The following is a 19767-nucleotide window of genomic DNA, read 5'->3' on the forward strand; positions in this document are numbered from 1 at the left end:
GCCTGATTCACACAGTCTCCTCTGAACAGTTGATGTTGAGATGTCTCTGTTACTTGAACTCTGTGAAGCATTTATTTGGGCTGCAATTTCTGAGGCTAGTAACTCTAATGAACTTATCCTCTGCAGCAGAGGTAACTCTGGGTCTTCCATTCCTGTGCCGGTCCTCATGAGAGCCAGTTTCATCATAGCGCTTGATAGTTTTTGCAACTGCACTTGAAGAAACTTTCTAAGTTCTTTACATTTTGCGTATTGACTGACCTTCATGTCTTAAAGTAATGATGGACTGTCGTTTCTCTTTGCTTATTTGAGCTGTTGTTGCCATAATATGGACTTGGTCTTTTACCAAATAGGGCTATCTTCTGCATACCTTGTCACAACACAACTGATTGGCTCAAACGCATTAAGAAGGAAAGAAATTCCACAAATTAACTTTGAAGAAGGCACACCTGTTAATTGAAATGCATTCCAGGTGACTATCTCATGAAGCTGGTTGAGAGAATGCCAAGAGTGTGTAAAGCTGTCATCAAGGCAAACGGTGGCTATTTGAAGAATCTGAAATATAACATATATTTTGATTTGTTTAACACTTTTTTGGTTACTACATGATTCCATATGTGTTATTTCATAGTCTTGATGTTTTCACTATTATTCTACAATGTAGAAAATAGTAAAAATAAAGAAAAACCCTTGAATTAGTAGGTGTTCTAAAACTTTTGACCGGTAGTGTACATATGCGTCAGGTACGTAAAATGCGGGCTAGACATCCGGCAAAACAAACACATATGCTGTCACGCCCTGGCTCTGGGGACACTTGTATGTTGAGCCAGGGTGTGTAAGTTCTATGTGTTTGGTCTATGTGTCGTATTTCTAGGTTGGGAGTTCTAGTTTGTGTATTTCTATGTTGGCCTGAGTGACTCCCAATCAGAGGCAACGAGTGTCAGCTGTGAATGGTTGTCTCTGATTGGGAGCCATATTTAAACTGTCTGTTTTTCCCTTTGTGTTTGTGGGTTCTTGTTTCTAGTCTGTTTATGGTATACCGTGTACTGTCACGTATCGTTTGTTGTTTTGTTCGTGTTTCCTTCAGTGTTAATAAATATGTTTGCATTCGACGCTGCGCATTGGTCCTCTCTTACCGGCGATCGTGACAGAAGAACCCACCAAAACTGGACCAAGCAGCATGAAGAGGAGAGAGGAAGGACTTGGGATCGGTGGAGTAAGGGTCTCGACTGGGCCAAGCCAAGTGAAGAGCAGAGAGGTTGGAATTGGGAACAGTGGAGTGAGAGTTGGGCGAGAACCATGGAGGCCTGGTCCACGAGGGAGAGACAAGCCCAGAACATTTTTAGGGGGGGGCTAACGTCGTGGACGACGGGGCAGCAGGAGACCGCGACAGAGCAGCCCAGCGGGTTGGCAGAGGAGGCCGCCAGGTTAAGGGGGCCACTGGTCACAGAGGAGAGGGAAAGTGTGGAGGCACGGCGATAGGTACTGGGGTGTGTTACCAGTCCGGTCCGGCCCGTTCCTGATCTCTGCATAGGGCCAGTGGTGTGTGTCCCCAGTACGGTCCGGCCTGTTCCTGTTCCTCGCATCGAGCCTGTGGTGCGCGTCGCCAGCCCGGCCCGGCCTGTTCCTGCTCCCCGCACCGAGCCTATGGTGCGCGTCGCCAGCCCGGCCCGGCCTGTTCCTTCTCCCCGCACCGAGCCTATGGTGCGTGTCGCCAGCCCGGTCCGGCCCGCTCCTGCTCCCCGCACCAAGCCTATGGTGCGCGTCGCCAGCCCTGTCCGGCCCGCTCCTGCCACTCGCACCAAGCCTACGGTGCGCGTCGCCAGCCCGGCCCGGCCTGTTCCTTCTCCCCGCACCGAGCCTATGGTGCGCGTCGCCAGCCCGGTCCGGCCCGCTCCTTCTCCCCGCACCGAGCCTATGGTGCGCGTCGCCAGCCCGGTCCGGCCCGCTCCTGCTCCCCGCACCGAGCCTACGGTGCGCGTCGCCAGCCCGGTCCGGCCCGCTCCTGCCACTCGCACCAAGCCTACGGTGCGCGTCGCCAGCCCGGCCCGGCCTGTTCCTGCCACTCGCACCAAGCCTACGGTGCGCGTCGCCAGCTCGGCCCGGCCTGTTCCTGCCACTCGCACCAAGCCTACGGTGCGCGTCGCCAGCCCGGCCCGGCCTGTTCCTGCCACTCGTACCAAGCCTACGGTGCGCGTCGCCAGCCCGGCCCGGCCTGTTCCTGTCACTCGCATCAAGCCAGGGGTGCGAGTCGTCAGCCTGGTAAGGCCCGCTCCTGCTCCCCACACCAAGCCAGTGGTGTGCGTCGTCAGTCCGGCATGGCCCGTGCCTGTTCCCCACACCAAGCCAGTGGTGTGCGTCGCCAGTCCGGTCCGGCCCGCTCCTGCTCTCCGCACCAAGCCTATGGTACGCGTCGTCAGTCCGGCACGGCCCGTGCCTGTTCCACCGGTGCCTGGTCCGGCACCGGTCAGCTGCTTCACGCCGGAGCTAGAGCAATCCGCTCCACCAGTGTGCAGTCCAGCTCCGGTCAGCGGGGCCAGACCGGACCAGGGGTACTTTGGGGGGTTGGAGAGGGAGTGGGGATCAGGCCCGGAGCCGGATCCGCCGCCAAGGCGGAGTGCCCACCCGGTCCCTCCCCTGTGGTATTTAGTTGACGCGGTCGGAGTCCGCGCCTTTAGGGGGGGGTACTGTCACGCCCTGGCTCTGGGGACACTTGTATGTTGAGCCAGGGTGTGTAAGTTCTATGTGTTTGGTCTATGTGTCGTATTTCTAGGTTGGGAGTTCTAGTTTGTGTATTTCTATGTTGGCCTGAGTGACTCCCAATCAGAGGCAACGAGTGTCAGCTGTGAATGGTTGTCATTCGACGCTGCGCATTGGTCCTCTCTTACCGGCGATCGTGACATATGCATCTGGTGGACATCGGGCATGACAGATCTTTTATCAATTTGCGACCGCTAGACTAAATAAAATCTCCGTCAACCAACAGCCTATCGACCAAACAATAGACCAGCGACTAAATGGGGTCAGCCCGAATAGAATCTAAATACAAATCGTATCTGCACCTAAGTATCGTGATAATATCGTATCGTGAAGTCCCTGGTAACTCCCAATCCTACAAGATATGGAGTGTACTGTTTGCATTAGAGCTGAATCCACAGCAGACAGCCAGTGACTGTTGTTGTGGGAGGCCATTCAATTTGTATGGAAAAATGCATATAAGGCCATACCATATTTATGGAAAGCGCCCAGTCCAGGGGTCGTACTTGTAGCCTACATCATACTGCCTCACGCTGTAAACAGGAGATTGGCCCACAGGGCAGGAGCCTTTCTGGCTCAGACAAGGCTTACTTTATATTTATTTTTTAAAAATGCACAGAAGGCCATACCATTGCCAAATGCACACTTGCACAGAATGTGCTACTACACACCCAGACAGTAGCAGGCTTTGAGAAGAGAAGAATGGAGCCTTTGTTCATATCTATAAATAATGTGAAAATAAACACGAGGGCGTACCTTTCATTTCATGGCTTTGTCACGGATGCCAGTCGAATAATATGCTTGGAAATAGTTTTTCTTCTCAGGCTTAGGCCAGTAGATTTCTGTCAGTGGAGGCATTCCAAATGGCACCATATTCCCTATATCCTCCTGAGACCCAAAAGAAACAAAAAAGTTTGGGATGCACTTATTTTTTGCACATCATATAAGTGTTTGGGGTGAAAAACAAAATGTTACCAAGAAAAAAAGTGAGAAAATATTGTTATTTATCTTTTATTGTAAGTGCAAAATTGTCCTCTGTAGTGGTCATTAGGACGTAAATATGAAAACATTTACATTAAAGCACAGAGTTTCTAAACCCAGAGGCGCAACATCGCGAGACTTCCAGGAACGCTTGCAAAACAGGCAAAACAGACCAGGCCCGGGGTTTGAGAAGTCAATGAGGGAAGTGAACAATTCTTCTTTAGTTGTTCATTTTCTCAATGTAAAGGCACAACCTAGATTCCAGCCAATGTCTTAAGTAGTTGAACATGTTATTACTCCAACCTTGTGAAAGTGACACGTCTTAATTTTCATCAAAAACTACTTTATATCGAAGGAGTGTGTGTAATTCATAATTACACACACTTCTTTTAGAATTTCTATCAAATGTGCCAATTTTGATGGCAGACATTTTTTTAAGAACCAGGAAGATAAAGTTGTCAAGGTCACCCTCGCACATCTCATTGAAAAGTCCAGAATGTCATCTCAAAGGGACGACAGGACTTAATACAGTGGCTTATATGGCCTCAGAGATACAGACCAAGAACTAATGTCCACTAGAGAGGACAAAAATGAATTGCTGGGTCTCAGGAGTATAAAATGGTGCACTACGTTTCACCAGAGCCCTATGGGGTGTGTTGAATTGTGCCACTGAAAAGCAGACTATTCATTTTCACTTTCCAGCAAGATCATTTCTCATTGGACCTGGCTCTCTTGTCTGGTCACCTAATGAAGTCAGATACAGAGGACATGACAGTAGTGGTTTAATGTGATTACACTAACCAACATCTGTTCATGAACAAAACACTGGGCTTGGTTTAAGTGAGTTAGGTAATCAAATCCTTACTGTCTGTGTGTGTGCGCGCATGTCTGTTTGTCCTAACAGGTTTGTTAGTTGTAAACATTCCACCCACCCAAATACAGAGACCACACCAAGAACAGCTACTAATTAGGCCTACATACTTTTCCATTCTTAAACCTTTCTTTCTATCTCCTTTCGTGCAGCTGTCCGTTCCTGGCGTCCAACCTGACCCCAGCCATCCCAGTGATCGGAGGGGTGCTGTTATTCTTTGTGCTGGGGATGCTGTTCAGGGCCAGCTTCAGTGACCCGGGGTTCCTGCCCCGCGCCACGCCCGACGAGGCTGCCGACCTGGAGAGACAAATAGGTAACTATGGAGACGACCTGGTTTCCTTACGGTCCAGAGTCCAAGGAATGGGTTCCCAAATGGTACCCTATTCCCTATATAGTGTACTACTTTTGACCAGAGCTGGGTTTTGGTCAAAAGTAGTGCACTATGTAGGGAATAGGGTGCATTTTGGGACTTGGACCAGGCAGGACTCTGCACTCTGAGTCTCTGATGCTGCTTTTTCTCCTTGTTTGTGTTCAGCTAATGAGGCAGATAGATTTGATATCAACGTGAACTTCGCCCGACCACTATCAAACGGTGTGGATCGAGCCAATCACAGGCGGCCTCTAAACGCCTGTGTATGTCTGTGTGTCAGTGAGATAAGGTATTCACTGTTGTTTATGTTTGGAGATGACATCAGCTTTGAGAGGCGCTTTGCCCTGAGCACCAATGGCATGTTGTCCAAACAGCCTGATTAAGGGCCTCGTTTTAGAGTTAAATCTAGAAAATATCTCATCAGAGTCCCAAATGGTACCATATTCCCTATTTAGTGCACTACCTTTGACCAGGGCTCATAGGGCTCTGGTCAAAAGTAGTGCAATGTGTAGGGAATAGGGTGCCATTTGGGATTCAACCCTCTATCACAGGAGCAAGCCACTAGTTCCGTTTTGTTATGAGATGTCCAATCCAATCCGTACCAAGAAGAATCAGTCAGTGATGTTCAATGAGCTAAATCTGTGCATACAGACAGAACAATCTGGATGTATTTTTGGAACTTTGTTTTTTCCTGTGAATACAGCATTCCAGAACAGACCTGTCAATCACTAAAGAGTCAGTACTGCAAGAATGACCAAATTTGGGCGTTGCTTGCTCTGTGCATCTAACTCCAGCTTTCTTAGAGCAGGAGAGAAAGTGTCTCTCATGGCAGCGTCCCAAATGGCACCCTATTCCCCATGTAGTGCACTACCACAGGGCTCTGGTCAAAAGTAGTGCACTATATAGGGAATAGGGTGCCATTTGGGACACAGCCTATGTCTCACCACATCAACAGTGTTTTATACAGCCGTTGAGGAAGGGTACAAATAATCCACTGTTATATTTACTCTGTTTGGTTGTTTACTGTCTGTGGTCAGTCACAATGTGATGCACTAGAAATAACATCCACACATCCAGTAGTAGAGGATCTGGAGGTTCAGTACTGTATAGTCAACTCTACAAACAGCAAAATTGGTACTAATTGCCGTCAAAATCATGCCTGAAAACAATACCGATAAAAATAATTACATTTTGTTTATTAAACGTTGATGAAAAGGAATATTACAGGCCTGCACTGAAAAAGCGGTGAACTTTTGGAGAGGTAGTCTAGTCCTATTGTCTGTTTCACAACCCTAGCTCTACTAGGATTACATGTCAGGAATTGTGAAAAACAGAGTTTAAATGTATTTGGCTAAGGTTTATGTAAACTTCTGTCACGCCCTGACTCTAGGGAGTTGTATTTGTTGAGTCAGGGTGTGTATTTTCTGTGTTGGGTTTGTCTATGTTAGTTTCTAGATCGTTTAGATCTATGTTGGCCAGGGTGGTTCCCAATCAGAGGCAGCTGTAGCTCGTTGTCTCTGATTGGGGACCATACTTAGGCAGCCTTTTGGCACCAGTCAGTTGTGGGATCTTGTTCCGTTAAGGTATGTTGTTTGTATGCTACCTTGGGCTTCACGTTTCGTTTTGTTGTTTTGTTGTGTGTTTAGTCGTTAATAAATATGAATGCATATCACGCTGCGCCTTGGTCCGTCTCGTTCGTAAACGATCGTGACAGAAGATCCCACCAATCCTGGATCAAGCAGCGTGACGAGGAGAGAGGATGGACTTGGGAGGAGATGAGCGAGAGTCTGGCAAAAGGGATGGAGGCCATGATCATGGGGGAGAGACAAGCCCAAACATTTTTTAGGGGGGGGGGCTCACGCCGTGGACGACGAGGCAGCAGGAGGCCGCGATAGAGCGGTTCAGCTGTTTAGCAGAGGAGGCCGCCAGATTAAGGGGGCCATTGGTTCAGAGGGAGCAGAAGGAAAGTGTAGAGGTACGGCGAGAGGAGATGGTTAGGCAGCAGAAGGAGCGGGGGTTAATGAAGGAACCCAGTCCCGCTCCTCGCACCAATCAAGTGGTGCGTGTCGCCAGTCCGGTCCGGCCCGTTCCTGCTCCCCGCACTAAGCCAGTGGTGCGTGTTCCCAGTCCGGCTCGGCCCGTTCCTGTCCCCCGCACCAAGCCAGTGGTGCGCGTCGCCAGCCCGGCCCGGCCTGTTCCTGCTCCCCGCATCAGGCCAGTGGTGCGCGTCGCCAGTCCGGTACGGCCCGTTCCTGCTCCCCGCACCAAGCCAGTGGTGCGCGTCGTCAGCCCAGTCCGGCCCGTTCCTGCTCCCCGCACCAGCCCAGTGGTGCGCGTCGCCAGTCCGGTACGGCCCGTTCCTGCTCCCCGCACCAGGCCAGTGGTGCGCGTCGCCAGTCCGGTACGGCCCGTTCCTGCTCCCCGCACCAAGCCAGTGGTGTGCGTCGTCAGCCCAGTCCAGCCCGTTCCTGCTCCCCGCACCAAGCCAGGGGTGCGCGTCGTCAGCCCAGTCCGGCCCGTTCCTGCTCCCCGCACCAAGCCAGTGGTGCGTGTGTCCAGTCCAGCTCCGGTCAGCGGCTCCACTCCGGAGCCAGAGCAGTCCGCTCCACCGGTGCCTGATCCAGTTCCGGTCAGCGGCTCCACCCCGGAGCCAGAGCAGTTCGATCCACCGTCGTCGGGTCCAGCTCCAGTCAGCGGTTCCAGTCCAGACCCAGACGTCAGCCCCTCTCCAGGTTCGGGGTCTCCCACACCAGGGTCCAGACAGGGCGTGGTACTTCGTGGGAGGAAGGAGAGAGGAAGCAGCGCGCCAAGGTCCAGACCAGACCAGGGGTGCAACGGGGAGGTGGAGAGTAAGTGGTGGTCACACCCGGAGCCGGATCCGCCTCCGAGGCGGAATGCCCACCCGGCCCCTACCCTGTTAGGTTTATGTGGCGCGGTCGGAGTCCGCACCTTTGGGGGGGGGGGTACTGTCACGCCCTGACTCTAGGGAGTTGTATTTGTTGAGTCAGGGTGTGTATTTTCTGTGTTGGGTTTGTCTATGTTAGTTTCTAGATCGTTTAGATCTATGTTGGCCAGGGTGGTTCCCAATCAGAGGCAGCTGTAGCTCGTTGTCTCTGATTGGGGACCATACTTAGGCAGCCTTTTGGCACCAGTCAGTTGTGGGATCTTGTTCCGTTAAGGTATGTTGTTTGTATGCTACCTTGGACTTCACGTTTCGTTTTGTTGTTTTGTCGTGTGTTTAGTCGTTAATAAATATGAATGAATATCATGCTGCGCCTTGGTCCGTCTCGTTCGTAAACGATCGTGACAACTTCCGACTTCAACTGTATATATTTGTAAATTACATTTACTGTACCTTACCTGTAAAGGATAAAAGCTGTACGTAGTATTATTTTCTTTTCAAGTCAGGGGAGTAGGGAAATAAGTGATGCTGAGTGAGCGATATGCAGGGCCGCAGAGCCATCAATGAGGTGTGGCCCCCCCCATCGCCAAGCTTGAGGAGCAGGCCATGTGTGTGCATGCGTGTGTGAATGAATAAATGAGTGAATGACATTTTTTTTCCGTGTCAAATCGCCAGTTGGCAACCCATCCCTTATGGGATTAATTGACACATAAACAAACATTTACAATAATTAACTGTAATAATTCATTGATAATTCTTCTTCCGGTGTTCTCTGCAGTGCGCATCGCATAAAGAGTGAAAGAATTAAAGATAAAAATCAATACATAATAGTAAATAAGGTTATCCAAACAATAATTATATCCCTAGAGCAGTAAAAATATATATACATTCATGCATACATATACACTGTTAATAAAGTACCAATCAAAGGTTTGGACACACATACTCATTCCAGGGTTTTTCTTTATTTTGACTATTTTCTACTTTGTAGAGTAATAGTGAAGACATCAAAACTATGAAATAACACATATGGAATCATGTAGTAACCAAAAAAGTGTTAAACAAATCAAAATATATTTTATATTTGAGATTCTTCAAAGTAGCCACCCTTTGCCTTGATGACAGCTTTGCACACTGTTGGCATTCTCTCAACCAGCTTCATGAGGAAGGCTTTTCCAACATATGCTGAGCACTTGTTGGCTGCTTTTCCTTCACTCTGCGGTCCAACTCATCCCAAACCATCTCAATTGGGTTGAGGTCGGGTGATTGTGGAGGCCAGGTCACCTGATGCAGCACTCCATCACTCTCCTTCTTGGTAAAATAGCCCTTACACAGCCTGGAGGTGTGTTGGGTCATTGTCCTGTTGAAAAACAAATGATAGTCCCACTAAGCGCAAACCAGATGGGATGGCGTATTGCTGCAGAATGCTGTGGTAGCCATGCTGGTTAAGTGTGCCTTGAATTCTAAATAAATCACAGACAGTGTCACCAGCAAAGCATCCCCACACCATCACACCTCCTCCTCCATGCTTCACGGTGGGAACCACACATGCAGATATCATCCGTTCACCTACTCTGCGTCTCACAAAGACACGGCGGTTGGAACCAAAAATCTCAAATTTGGACTCATCAGACCAATTTACAGATTTCCACTGGTCTAATGTCCATTGCTCGTATTTCTTGGACCAAGCAAGTCTCTTCTTCTTATTGGTGTCCTTTAGTAGTGGTTTATTTGCAGCAATTCGACCATGAAGGCCTGATTCACGCAGTCTCCTCTGAACAGTTGATGTTGAGATGTGTCTGTTACTTGAACTCTGTGAAGCATTTATTTGGGCTGCAATCTGAGGTGCCGTTAACTCTAATGAACTTATCCTCTGCAGCAGAGGTAACTCTGGGTCTTCCATTCCTGTGGCGGTCCTCATGAGAGCCAGTTTCATCATAGCGCTTGATGGTTTTTGCGACTGCACTTGAAGAAACTTTCTAAGTTCTTGAAATGTTCCGTATTGACTGACCTTCATGTCTTAAAGTAATGATGGACTGTCGTTTCTCTTTGCTTATTTGAGCTGTTCTTGCCATAATATGGACTTGGTCTTTTAACAAATAGGGCTATCTTCTGTATACCCCTGTACCTTGTCACAACACAACTAATTGGCTCAAACGCATTAAGAAGGAAAGAAATTCCACAAATTAACTTTTAAGAAGGCACACCTGTTAATTGAAATGCATTCCAGGTGACCACCTCATGAAGCTGGTTGAGAGAATGCCAAGAGTGTGCAAAGCTGTCATCAAGGCAAAGGGTGGCTACTTTGAAGAATCTCAAATATAAAATATATTTTTATTTGTTGAACACTTTTTTTGGTTACTACATGATTCCATATGTGTTATTTCATAGTTTTTGTCTTCACTATTATTCTACAATGTAGAACATTTTAAAAATAAAGAAAAACCCTGGAATGAGTAGGTGAGTCCAAACTTTTGACTGGTACTGTACATACACACATACATAACATATACAGAAAAATGAAACAGAAGGCATTTGAACCTAGTCTGGCACAAAGAGAAGATTCATGTGGGAGACAAGCCTATACACAATCTATATACACACATACCATTACCACATAGAAGCTAAATATTTTGTATTATTTAATTATAGGTAACCCTTTTTCTTTTATTCCAGGCTTTATCTAAATATTCCGCAAACGGAAATACACAATGGACAAAAAAAACATTTCAGTTTCTCCTCATCGCTCAGCCACATAATGCCAGGGTATATCTGGTGTGCTTTCTGGAATAAGAGCAAGCCTATATCGTGGTAGAAAGGGCCGTAGAAGATCAAATGAGTTTCATTCTCTATTTCTTCGAGGTCACAATAGTTACAAAGTCTTTCATCTTCCATTTCACCACAATACCGACCTGTTTCAATACGCAGAGGCAATATCCCTGATCTTACCTGTGCACATAGCGATCTTTTGCTTTTAGGTAGGTGTGCCCGTGAGTGTTTGCCTATGAGTCTATGTGTGTGTGTGTGCCTCTTGTCTCTGAGTGGAGTGCCAGGTCCTGCTGAGCAGATGAATAATGTAATGCCAAGTAAACACTGTGCCCCAGCGGCCCGCCGCTGTAAAATGCATCAGCGAGGAAGCCAGTAAAATGTGCTGACTGATATATCAAGCTCAGAAAGCCTATATACTGTTGTAGTGAGATGTGATGGTGTGACTTGTTTTGTTTATCACAGGGAAATAAAAACAGAGCCAAACTCAAACCTCCTTGGATACAGGAACTCGTATCTGGCCCCTACCAGACTGACTGTGCTTTAGAAATAAGATGCAGCTCTGAGGCTGCACTGAATATCCACCATAGGAGAACAAAGGAATATGCTTCCCTTGTGAACTAAATCTGACTTGCTCTTGTTTGGTCCTCCTCAGACGCGGCTAACGGTCCCAGTGGTCCAGGGTACAGGCCGCCCCCGAGGACCAGAGAGGTGGTCATCAACGGGCAGACGGTGAAGCTCAAGTACTGCTTCACCTGCAAGATCTTCAGGCCCCCACGGGCCTCGCACTGCAGCCTGTGTGACAACTGTGTGGGTGAGTAGTCCTGAAAATAATAGGAGAATCTGACTGACTCGATGGCTGTTCCATATGCACAACTTTTGAACCACCTACTCTCTCCCATCTCTCCCTCTCTCTTTTTCACTGTTTTATTTCCCTTTCTATCTGCTTCTCTCTTCTTCTCTATTTCTCTCTTCCGCTCTTTCCCTCTCTCTGTCCACTTTTCTATTTCCCTTTATCTAAACGTACCTTTTCACTCTCCCTCCCCTCTCTCTCTCTCTGCAGAGCGTTTTGACCACCACTGTCCCTGGGTGGGGAACTGTGTGGGAAAGAGGAACTACCGTTTCTTCTACCTCTTCATCCTCTCCCTCTCCTTCCTCACTGTATTCATATTCGCCTTCGTCATCACACACGTCATCCTGAGTGAGTATAACGCCGACCAGACACTGAAACACACACACAAAGTGGTGATGACCTGAAATACACACAACACTGTTTTTCCCCAAACAATATCCCCTATACACATCAGGTGCCCAGAACATACTGTTTGTTATCCAGATAATATAAAAAATGACAAGATGAGTGAATGCATAATGCTGGTATTTCTCTTACACAGTATCAAGCCTTCTCTACTTGTAACTCAAATTTTCCTAACCCCATACACAGCAGTTGAGCAGACGGTTTCCCACAACCAGGTTTTCAGGTGTATTTCACCGTCAGCAGTATCCACCCATAAACAAAGGGCTTCTAGCCCTGAGCAGCACCACCTCCTAGGGCACTTCATCCCGATCAGCCACCTCCACTTCCACTCCGCCCCTCCACCTCCACCCCTCTTCAGAACACTACCCTCCCTCTCTCCCTGCTTCCCAGCGCCAGTGGAGGCTGGCTGTCAGGAAAGCTGCTGACGCGGCTGGTCTCTCTCTCTCTATGGGGGAGAGAGGGAGCTGTGTTTGTGGTGCTTTACTGTACACCACAGATCAATCATCTGTATCAGTTATTGATTACTGTAACTAACAGCATCAGTCTTAGGGGTTGTGGGTATTGAGAGCGAGAGAGAAAAGGATACAAAGTAGTGGTCGGAGACATGGAGGGGAGTTGCTGTGAGATTAGTAGAAGAACAGCATCTAGTAAAGATGAGGTCAAGCGTATTGCCTGCCTTGTGAGTAGGGGGGGGGCGGTGAAAGGGTGAGGTCAAAAGAGGAGAGGAGTGGAAAGAAGGAGGCAGAGAGAAATGAGTCAAAGGTAGACGTAGGGAGGTTGAAGTCCCCCAGAACTGTGAGGGGTGAGCCATCCTCAGGAAAGGAACTTATCAAGGCGTCAAACTCATTGATGAACTCTCCAAGGGAACCTGAAGGGCGATAGATGACAAGGATATTAAGCTTAAATGGGCTAGTGACTGTGACAGCATGGAATTCAAATGAGGAGATAGACAGATGGGTCAGGGGAAAAATAGAGAATGTCCACTTGGGAGAGATGAGGATTCCTGTGCCACCACCCCGCTGACCAGATGCTCTCGGGGTATGCGAGAACACATGGTCAGACGAGGAGAGAGCAGTAGGAGTAGCAGTGTTTTCAGTGGTAATCCATGTTTCCGTCAGCGCCAAGAAGTCGAGGGACTGGAGGGTAGCATAGGCTGAGATGAACTCTGCCTTGTTGGCAGCAGAACTGCAGTTCCAGAGGCTGCCTGAGACCTGGAACTCCACGTGGGTGGTGCGTGCAGGGACCACCAGGTTAGAGAGGCAGCAGCCACGCGGTGTGAGGCGTTTGTATAGCCTGTGCGGAGAGGAGAGAACAGGGATAGACAGAGGCATGGTTGACAGGCTACAGAAAATGGCTACAATAATGCAAAGGAGATCGGAATGAAATGAACTAAACATCTGGGAAAGGAGAGAGCGGGGCCTCCCTCACCACAACACCCAAATATAACTCTCCCAACTTCCACCTCAGAAACTATAATTGTTGTAAACTACAGCGGTTCAATGTTTTCTAGGAATAGACTAACTTAGTTTATTCAGCTAGCTAACTAGGTACAGTATTCTTCCGTGAAAATCGTCCAGGGCACCTAGTCATAAGACGCCACAGCCAGCTAGCATGCCGGACTCCAACAACACGGTTTAGCACCAATACTCGGCCACAACAAACCACCAGTGTGTCAACACGCCAAGCAGATCGTTTGTGTCCGTGTCTAACGTTGTGGGTTAGTCCCGACAGCTTGAGCGAGTCCGTCATCAACTTATTCAGCCAGTTAGTTAGCTAGAATAGTTAGCATACTAGCTAGCCATTGCTTTCAGACAAAGAAGAAACGCCTCCTTTCACGGCACGAACACACAGAGAGAGCCAAACTAACGTTAACTAGTCTCCCATGTCCCGAATTCCTTGAACGACTCAGGCTACCAATATGTAAAAACAAAACACAAATGTAGGTTATGACTTACCCCTAGCAGCTACTGTTAGCTAGCCAAGTGCAAAGCTAGCCACTGAATTGACTCAGCCAGTTCGCATCTGTTCGCTAGGTCGTTCCAGCTATTGTTTTCACCGAATACGGGTAACGATTAAACATAGTTAGTTGATTCGATAAATAACATTCATCATATTAATAAGAGTCACGTCACGACAGCGCACAGCCAAGACGACGCAGGAGTGGCTTCGGGACAAGTCTCTGAATGTCCTTGAGTGGCCCAGCCAGAGACCGGACTTGAACCCGATCGAACATCTCTGGAGAGACCTGAAGATAGCTGTGCAGCGACGCTCCCCATCCAACCTGATAAAGCTTGAGAGGATCTGCAGAGAAGAATGGGAGAAACTCGTCGAATACAGGTGTGCCAAGCTTGTAGCATCATACCCAAGAAGACTCTATGCTGTAATCTCTGCCAAAGGAGCTTCAACAAAGTACTGAGTAAAGGGTCTGAATAATGTAACAGGGATATTTCAGTTTTCTATTTAATTTTTTATAAATTAGCAAAAATGTCTAAAAACCTGCTTTTGCTTTGTCATTATGGGTATTGTGTGTAGATTGATTAGAGGAAAAAACAATTTAATCACTTTTAGAATAAGGCTGGAACGTAACAAAATGTGGAAAAAGTCAAGGGGTCTGAATACTTTCTGAAGGCATAGGGTGCCATTTGGGATGCACACATTCCCTGCTGAACCACAGTATGATCAAGACTAGAGTCCCTGGTAGAAAATCCTTGACTGATTTTAGCCTATTGACCCTTCACATTTAGGCCTGACTTAAACCTATTTTGGTGCAGTCAGTGTGACCAGCATCAGTTACATAGCCATGTTTTTCCAGACATGAGAAATACAGACGTTAACAGGTGTTTGAGTCGGAGGCATCCCAGAATAATCTCCTTCGGAGCACACAACTTCTTGCCCTACTGTGGGTGCTGTGAAGCAGCTCTGAGATATTCCGTGACTGTGACTGAGAAGCTCTTATTCAGTGTGAGGTAATGCTGTATATGTACTGACTAGCTCATCGTCATGGTGCTCAGTGGGTGAATGTTCCCCTCCTTACGTAACAAACCCCTGTTGTTTCTCTGCTCACTCTGCTCTCTGCAGGATCCAACCGGACAGGCTTCCTCAGCACACTCAAAGACAGCCCTGCCAGATATCCTTTTACTGGGGAGAGTGTGTGTGTGCGTGCGTTTTTATTTATGTTTATTTACTCACCATTTAAGTGGAAGGTGATACAGCATCAGCATGATCTCTGAATGGCAGATAACATTGCCCTTATCTCCCTCGTTCCAACTGTGGGAGTCATCTAACGTTTATCACTCACACACACACACACACTCACTCTCACACACACACGAACAGACACTCAGAAGAGATGAACACCATTTGAGGGGGGTAAATTCTGCACTGTAAATTGTAGTACAGGTTTTGGTTTGATTTGAGGGGAGCGCTAGACGCCGGCATTTCATTTCCATTAGGGAGCAGCCAGATGCACTGCCTCTGTTTCCATTAGTCCCCATCCAGCCACCCCGCTGCTTTTCTGAGAATCATGCACCTGTCACGCATCATTTGGGCCTTGATCACACTGCACACAGTCAGGCCCCTATAAGCCTGCAAAGAGGCATCGGATCTGACACGCACACAACTAGAGGGCTGAAATACACTAAATAAATGATAGGGGCAGAGAGAGAGTCATTGACGTGCCTTGTGTGTGGCACGTGCGCTGGGTTAGATGTGTTTGTATGCATTGACCGTGTATGTTAGTCGATTGGTTGGGATGTATCCACTTTGCCTGGAGTCATTCAGGGCATTATAGAGGACACAGCAGTTATTTAATGGAGCCGAACCACATGTAGAGTGCATTGCCGAGTAAATCAATGGCCCCAACACAATCTTCTGGTAGTCCGTACCACTATGTCCAACTCTTTGCATTAGCAAGGTCAAATGCAAGAGCTCTCTCCACCTCTCACCCACATTTAGATCCTGTTCATCTCAAATTAGTTTAATTGATTCAGTGGCAGGGATTGCCATTGATGCATGCATTTTACATTTAAATTTTATTCATTTAGCAGATGCTCTTATCCAAAGCGACTTACAGTTAGTGCAAGTCAATATTTTCTCAAAGTAACTATCACCAAAGTCAGAGCTAGTAAGGGGGGAAAAAAGTGTTAGTTCACAAAATGATTTTATTTAGGGGTGAGGAGGGGGTGTGAGGTGGGGTGCTGTGGGATTATTTAAGATACTCTTTGAAGAGGTAGGGTTTCAGATGTTTTCATAAGATGGACAGGGACTATGCTGTCCTAGTTTCGGGGGGGGGGGGGGGGGGGGGGGAAGCTGGCTCCACCATTGGGGTGCCAGGACAGAGAATAACTTTGACTGGGCATGCATGCATTTTGCATTGCCATGATGATGTTTGAGTTATGGTGGTCTCTCTTCCTTGACTGTTTGTCTCACTGTGCTGGAGGTGGTGGTGTGTTTCTTCTCAGTGTGGTCCATTGTGGGCCTGTCGGGCTTCCATACCTACCTGATCAGCTCCAATCAGACCACCAACGAGGATGTGAGTACACACACAAACACGCACACACACACACACACACACACACACACACACACACCCCACATCTCTTCCCCCTCTTTCTCTATCAGTCTCTGACTTCGACTGCTGATAACAATTCTGTCTCGCATTAAGGGTCATTTCATGCTTGGGCCTCCATGTAATAAGTCGCTGGCTTGATTTTCTTTCACTTATGCTGCTGATGTTCTGGTAGATTGAACACTCCAGAATCCTCCCTAATCCTTCTTAACTGTCTCCTCTGGTCTGATTGGTTAAGTTCAACTGTCCTCCAAGAGTTGCTGAATTTCTCTTTCCTTCAGTTTTCTTCTCAATTCATGCACCATGGTTGGAGAGCGAGGTAGCTGCAGTGTTCTCTGTTCCCTCTCCAGATTAAAGGCTTGTGGTCGAACAAACGGGCGAAGGACAACTACAATCCCTACAGCTATGGGAACATCCTGACCAACTGTTGTGCTGCCCTCTGTGGTCCTCTTCCACCCAGGTGAGTTGCTCTCTGCCAGGGCCAAGCTAACAGCAAGGCTGGGTCGTGTTCAGTTGGGAGAAAACTTTTTGAAACAGGGAGGTACTTGCTGAAACTTATCCAATGAGAACACAGCTTTTTGTTTTCCGTTGCAAAACATTTTTTTGCTATGGTGTGCACCAGAGTTGTGGACTCGAGTCACATGACTTGGACTCGAGTCTGACTCAAGTCACAGATTTGATGACTTGAGACTCGACTTGCTAGAAAATAAAATAACGTGAGACTTGACTTGGACTTCAAACCTCAAGACTACTTTGACTTGAGACTGATGACTTTAAATTATCTGGCCAGGTTTTGTAATGTTTTGTCGCTCATTTTGTGTCATAGAGTCTACGTGGATTACTCTACATGCAGTCAGAGACAGTAGCCGTAGCATCGCCCTTGCAAAAAAACATGCAACAGATTGGCTAGTGAAACGCACACTCGGTCCTCTGATTGGACCAGCAAACTGTCAATCAACACAGGTCGGATGCGCTAGCGAACAGATTGCTGATTTGCTGTACAGCTATAGGATCCGATGCAGCACAAACGTCAAATTATAGGGAGAGAGGATTGCCATAATAAATAAATATACATCTCCAAAAATGGTTTGGTGATCAAGAATATTAACTGTTTACTTTGCAAGCTCACCAGCAATGGGGCAACGATTACTAGCATAGGCCTACTGGTTTTTTGGTATGTAAAAATTGCTTGAAATTGATAATATACTTAGTTAAAAATAGCTTGAAATTGATAATTTACTCATGAAGCATGCATTTAAAATGTGTTGTTAAAATGAATTATTACTTTGACGAAGACGCACCATATGTGCCAGTGGAGAGTGCTTTTTCTCTTGTTGAAATGTTTTCTGTTGCTTTCACACATTTAAATGCATATGTGGTCAATCTATATTCCATCTACTACAGTAATTGCTAGCGTTTCATAATTCCATCCCCGTACCGTTTATTGCAACACTTATTTCTGTTTCATGTCTGATAGTTATGTCGGAAGTTCCGTGTGTCTGTGTCCTACGTCTCTGTCATTTTTGTTGTGCGTAATAGGAGCACACGTGCCTCAGTGCACATAGAAATAGGCTACGTGGCCTGCGCTCCACGCTTTGGAGTCAGAACGTTGAATAAGAGAAAATGATTGTTCCATGTTTGAATGGTGTTTAAATATCAGTAATAATCATTATGTCTCATTAAGACGAATGTACCAATGTAACAATGGATGTGGAAATGGCCTTTGACATTGTAGAACCAGCTGATTTGGTTGTATTGCCAATTGGGAAAGTGTATGGTCCTGGGGGCCAAGTGCTTATATTACCTGTTTGAGCTCCTGTTAGACAGATTCGATTTGGTTTCTCAAGGGGAGGCTGTGCAGTCTTGCCCTCTACCTGTGTCAATTCAGATAGGACAGGTTAAAGGAAAATTCCACCCAAAAACAGAAATCATCCACGCATGATTTATGTATTTTGAAAGTTACATATCTTGAAAACCTGATTGATGACATGCAAAACATTTTGGGACTATGTCAACAATTGACTAATGAAACAAATACCAAAATATGGTTTTTGGGTGGAGTTTTCCTTTAAGCCTGATATGGAGGCTATTTCTTTTGGGCTATTGTCTGTGTATATTTGGTTAATCTACTTGTATATTTTGTATGATATGGCGCTTTCATGATTGGTTAACCAAGGTCCCTATTGTACAGTTACATAGGCTAATCGAAATGTGTTGTAGACAACACAATGAAAAGGACTGTCTGGTTCCTCAATAAACAAAGATTTGTAGTTGAACAAGTCGTTGCATGTATAGATTTTTTTTACTTGACTTAAAGAAAACTTGACTCGACTTGCTCTTAGAATGCACAACTTGGACTTGACTCGAGTCTTGACCCGTTCTACTTGGGACTCGACTTGTGACTTGCTTGTGACTCAAATAATAGCGACTTGGTCCCACCTCTGGTATGCACTAATGAGCACGACCCTGCACTGAGGATCCTCACCAGTCACGACCGTAGCTATAAGGGATTTTAGATTCAGCTCTCAATCTCTCCCTCCTCCTCCTCTCCCCTCCTCAATTCCTCTCCTGTTCTGCATTAGTCAGCACCGACAGAATGAGCTCCACTTATGAGAATCATACAGCCTGCCACTGTTTTTAATAAACAGCACTTTCAATCAAGATATCCATCAGCGCACACAGGAATATTTACTGTACACTCTGTTTCCGTCGTCTGTCGAGGGAACTTGAACTAGCTTTGTCTTACACGTTATTGGGATGAGCTCAGAACATTGGCTGTTTCCCTAATAGCAATCTATTCCCTATGTAGTGCACTATTTTTGACCAGGGCTCTGGTCAAAAGTAGTGCACTATATAGGAAAAAGGGTGCCATTTTGGACACATCCATTGTTAGCGTCCCCACAGCATATGGTTGGTTATGACGTTTAACGTAAATGGTCTGGCTAGAGGAGATAATGTCGTTCAGCCAGTAATTTGCTCCCTCCCAAGTGACACCACAATATATTAGTGTACATTAAGTGTCAATGTTGTTTTTGGCACTAATTTGACTCCATACACATTACAATACCCCCAGATACAAAATCAGGTTAGTTTGTCAAACATCTGGTGGAGCAACATTTTACCATTGATTCATTAGCAAGTCTATTACATGAATGGGTTACAACTGACTTGAGAATAGTTGAGCAATGTGATGTGTAATAATAGTTGAGTTATGTGTAAGGTTTGTTCAGTAGGTAGGTAGAGGTAACTGCCAAAATAATGGAAGCACTTGAGTAAATGAGGGATACAACGTTTATTG

At 46.7% G+C, this 19767-nt stretch overlaps 1 protein-coding gene across 1 annotated transcript in view; it reads left to right on the top strand.

The window, feature by feature from the left end:
- LOC311106386 (palmitoyltransferase ZDHHC14-like) overlaps nucleotides 1-19767 on the top strand; it is a gene marked incomplete at both ends in the record, with an annotated part of 38840 nt that overhangs the window by 13661 nt on the left and 5412 nt on the right. Inside the window, 6 exons of the mRNA XM_084148721.1 lie at nucleotides 4759-4919; nucleotides 11300-11458; nucleotides 11708-11845; nucleotides 14981-15053; nucleotides 16331-16433; nucleotides 16820-16929. Coding sequence (XP_084004847.1) covers nucleotides 4759-4919; nucleotides 11300-11458; nucleotides 11708-11845; nucleotides 14981-15053; nucleotides 16331-16433; nucleotides 16820-16929 — 744 coding nt within the window. The remainder of the gene's footprint in view (nucleotides 1-4758; nucleotides 4920-11299; nucleotides 11459-11707; nucleotides 11846-14980; nucleotides 15054-16330; nucleotides 16434-16819; nucleotides 16930-19767) is intronic.

This window comes from Coregonus lavaretus, assembly GCF_964263955.1.
Source record: "Coregonus lavaretus genome assembly, chromosome: 31".
In the NCBI taxonomy this organism is placed as follows: Eukaryota; Metazoa; Chordata; class Actinopteri; order Salmoniformes; family Salmonidae; genus Coregonus; species Coregonus lavaretus.